Here is a 3,853-nt window from a genome sequence, read left to right as displayed (position 1 = left end):
GATCTTTTGTTCTTTGATGTGTGATACCTGATCCCTTTGATACCTCATGATCACACTGTCTGGTGTGCTTCTTCCATGTGGGCCTTGTTGTTTCTCAGCTAGATGGCCACTTGTTTACCTCCAAGCCTTTAACACCCCAGAGGCTATATCATTTGATAGTCAGGCACGATCAGCTTTCTTCACCACATTTGCTTATGAGCCCATTTTTCTTCAGCGATTGTGTCAGGAAGGTGAGCATCATGGAATGCCAGGTTAATAGAACAATGTGTTCTTGCATTGAGGAAGTACTTGAGTGGAGGTCCAATATCTATCTGCTACTTTAATACTAAACCTATAAATCTATGCACGTACATCATATATAAATATATTTACATATGTACATGCTGGTTTTAGACCTCTATAATTGCCCTTTGCCTCCTATTTATTTCCTCTGTTTCCTTTTACTTTTCTCTTGCCCCACTATCATGCTCACCCTTCGTTTGGGTTTCAGTAATTCTTCTTGGTTACATTACCCTTGATCAATCCCTAGCAGGCCTCTTACATCCTCCTCATCAGTGATTTTGGATCACTCATTGTTCCCTTGTCCCTGGGTTGGTTAACACCACTTCCTTTCCCCCACCTCCCCCCTCTCCCATGTTGTCCAGACCATCGGTCCATTGTTTTCTCCTCCAGATTGCTTATCCAGCCCATCTTATCTAGATAGACCCACAGAGATAATAATATGCACACACACAAAAAGACAGAGCGAGACAATGTGACAAAAGAAACCAAAGTAAGGACAACAACAAAAAAACCAATGACAAAAAAAGAAAAACCTGTAAATAGTTCAAGGTCTGTTTGTTGACCTTTAGGAGTGTTTTCCGGTTGAGTCTGATGGGGTGCCACACCCTGGCCCCAAAGTCTATATTTGGTACTCCCTCGGGACTTCCTTGCTCGGCTCCCCTTGCTGTTCTTTTGCATGTCATTAGTGTTTTGTCTCAGTGTGGATGGGGTCAGAAAGGGTGCAATCCCCACACTGTGTCTCCAGCGTTGTCCTCTGTAGAGCTATGTGAGGGATGCTGTGTCTTGTAGTGGGGCCAGCCATTTGGTCCTCTCTGTGCATTGGCTGCTCTGACTGGGGATATTGTTGTCAAGGCTTGGTGGGCCAGGATGTGCTCCACTTTCTCTTCCTCCCCCTTCATTTGCTCCCATGTGTTCTGATCAGACATGTCCCTCTCCCTGAGCTGTAGCTTCAGTGCTGTCCTCTGAAGTAAATTCTTCTGGGGGAAGGGGAGGCTGTCCATGTAGTTGGGATTGGGGCTGGTCCCTCACAACTTTTTTTTTCAATGGCATGTTTCTCTTTCTCCAACATACCTTGGAGTCAGAATGCTAGGTGTGGTTGCTTTATATACAAACAAACTCACTGTCATCAAGTCAACAGAGTAGACAAAGTAGAACTTCCCCTGTGGGTTTGCAAGACTCTAAATCTTCACACTTGATCTTAGCCAAAAGCTCGAGAAGCGTTAAGGCTGTAACTCTTTATGGGAGTTGAAAACCTCATCTTTCTCCCATGGAGCAGCTGGTGGTTTCAAACCACTGACCTTGTGGTTAGCAACCCAATGCATAATCGGCTACCTTCTTTTTACATGGGTTTTTATTTTCAAGTCTATGTTAATAAAGTCAAGAGTTGAATAGAGGTAAGAATCCAGAAAATGTAGGCCCTCAAATGACCATCTATATAAATGTTGTTCAAAGCTATTAAGCCAGTTCCAATTCATGATGACCTCATGTGCAATAGAATGAAGCTTTGCTCGGTCTTCACTACTGTTGGCACACTTATGTCCACTGTTGAATTCACTGCACATTTTGAGTGCTTTCCAACCTAGCAGCTTGTGTTCCAGCACTCTGTGGAACAATCTTATTTTGTGATCCATTGGGTTTTCAGCAGTAGATTGCCTAGCCTTTATTGCTAGTCTGTCTTATCCTGTAAGCTCCACTGAAATCTGTTCACCACAGGCAATGCTGCTGGTATTAGAAATACTGGAAACAGAGCTTCCAGCATCAGAGTAACACACAAGCCACCGCAACAAGACACATTGACATATGGATGGTGTATCTAATTATGCTGTAATGTGCACAGTCTTCCCAAGTTGATCTTGAGCCACAGCCATTGGTTCAAACTGGTCGGCTTCCTACAGCCCTCTGAATGGTTGCTGCAATCTCTCTTTGGCCTGATTTATGAGGGGGCTTCAAAAAGTTCGTGGAAAATGGAATGAAAATACAATGGAGTTTCCCCATGAACTTTCTGAAACCTCCTGGTAGAGCCTCATCTCCTTCCTATTCTTTATTTGCACTTAACTTCCTGATCCTGCCTCTCCTCTTTCCCACTAACTCTACATATTCTCAGAGTACAGGCTGTTCTTTGACCAGAGTCCAAGTGTAGGGACCTTATAGTGCTGATCCATCATAAACTGACACTTACAAGTCAATTCACCAAGGTGGGAATACGTAGCATACTGACATCCCTCCAATGGAGAGACATTATTCATCATAAGAGCTTGGAGGCAAGCTAAGCTTTGAGAACACACATAGTATCTGGAGCATTGATTCTACTTTCCATTTCGTTTTACCTGAAAAGACAGGTTCTTCTGTACCAGTACCAGTTGCCATTGCTTCAACACTGACGTGTGATGACCCCATGTGTGTCGGTGTGGAATTGTGTGTGCCCCATAGGATTTTCAGTGGCCGAATTGTGTTTTCTCCCAGAAGTAGGTCACCAGAACTTTCAGTTAGCAGGCATGCACATTAACTTTTTGCACCACCCAGGGACTCCTTAAAATATATCGTATGTGAGTTAAGAGCTTTTGGAAGGCATGAGTAATTCACTATGTTAGGTTTTAGTGACAAACATTAAGCAAGTGATCAACTGAAAATGAAGGCCAATAAAGGAATGTACATACCTGTTTTTGTAGTCCTTTAGGACTCTGTTAGTGTAAAAGGTGGCTGCATCATTCATCTCCTTGACATAAGGACCAGGTTTGGGGGACTGAGAGAACAGCACAGAAAGGGGGGCGGGGAGAAAGAAAGAAAAACAGCAAGGTAAGAAAGAAAATGCCTTAAGGAAGAAACAAGGCAATAGGGATGCTGAACTTGCAAGTTGGAGGCAAATGTTGCTTTGTAAAGGTTGGTGAACCACTCTCCACACCATGGAACAGAGGGTCATAAAGATGCCTTCTGTCCAAAGAAATTTTCTGCAGTGCATCAGATGGAGGAGGAGGAGAAGCATGGTGGTAAACGTGGAAATCACAGCTAGGGTGTCCTATACACTGTAAAACCGTGAGCAGGCGCAGGAGACCTTCACACCTGGACTCACCACAGCTATCCAACCCAGGGCAGGGATGCTTTCGCTGACAGCCGAGAGGTGATTAAACATGTTGCTTCCCCGGTTTCTCTCTCTGAACATTTGGATCTCCTGAATCTTCTCTGATATTGGTTTCAGCAGGGCAGCCATGTCATTCTGTGAAGCACAAAAACATTGAGGACTCTTAGGGAGGAGAGAACAGAGACACACCATGTCTCTCCACGGGACTAAAGCAGCATACTCAAGACTTGTCATTTGTCTAGTGCCTAAAGGAAATATAGATAATCTTGTGGAATCGGATCGTTAGAACAGATTAGTGTGATTGTTCATGGTGTGATGTATGTTAACTTGGCTAGGTAAGCCAGAATTCTCAGTGGGTTGGAAGTTAAAGACATAGCCCCCAGGATGATATCTACAGTGAACCCTCGTTTATCGCGGTTAATCGGTTCTAGACCCTACCGTGATAAATGAAATTCCGCGAAGTAGGATTCCTTATTTGTAAATCAAATATTT

The 3,853-nt window shown here is 43.8% G+C and overlaps 1 protein-coding gene across 1 annotated transcript in view; it reads right to left on the bottom strand.

The window, feature by feature from the left end:
- The window catches only part of CAP2 (cyclase associated actin cytoskeleton regulatory protein 2), a 221,999-nt gene that overhangs the window by 54,251 nt on the left and 163,895 nt on the right, over window positions 1–3,853 (bottom strand). The window contains exons 5-6 of the mRNA XM_045298686.1: window positions 3,353–3,496; window positions 2,940–3,025 (exon numbers count right to left, since the gene is read on the bottom strand). Coding sequence (XP_045154621.1) covers window positions 2,940–3,025; window positions 3,353–3,496 — 230 coding nt within the window. The remainder of the gene's footprint in view (window positions 1–2,939; window positions 3,026–3,352; window positions 3,497–3,853) is intronic.

This window comes from Echinops telfairi, unplaced genomic scaffold (genome assembly GCF_000313985.2).
Source record: "Echinops telfairi isolate 266 unplaced genomic scaffold, ASM31398v2 ScPeMD7_7439;HRSCAF=8477, whole genome shotgun sequence".
In the NCBI taxonomy this organism is placed as follows: Eukaryota; Metazoa; Chordata; class Mammalia; order Afrosoricida; family Tenrecidae; genus Echinops; species Echinops telfairi.
This window is presented reverse-complemented; position numbering and strand designations above follow the sequence as displayed.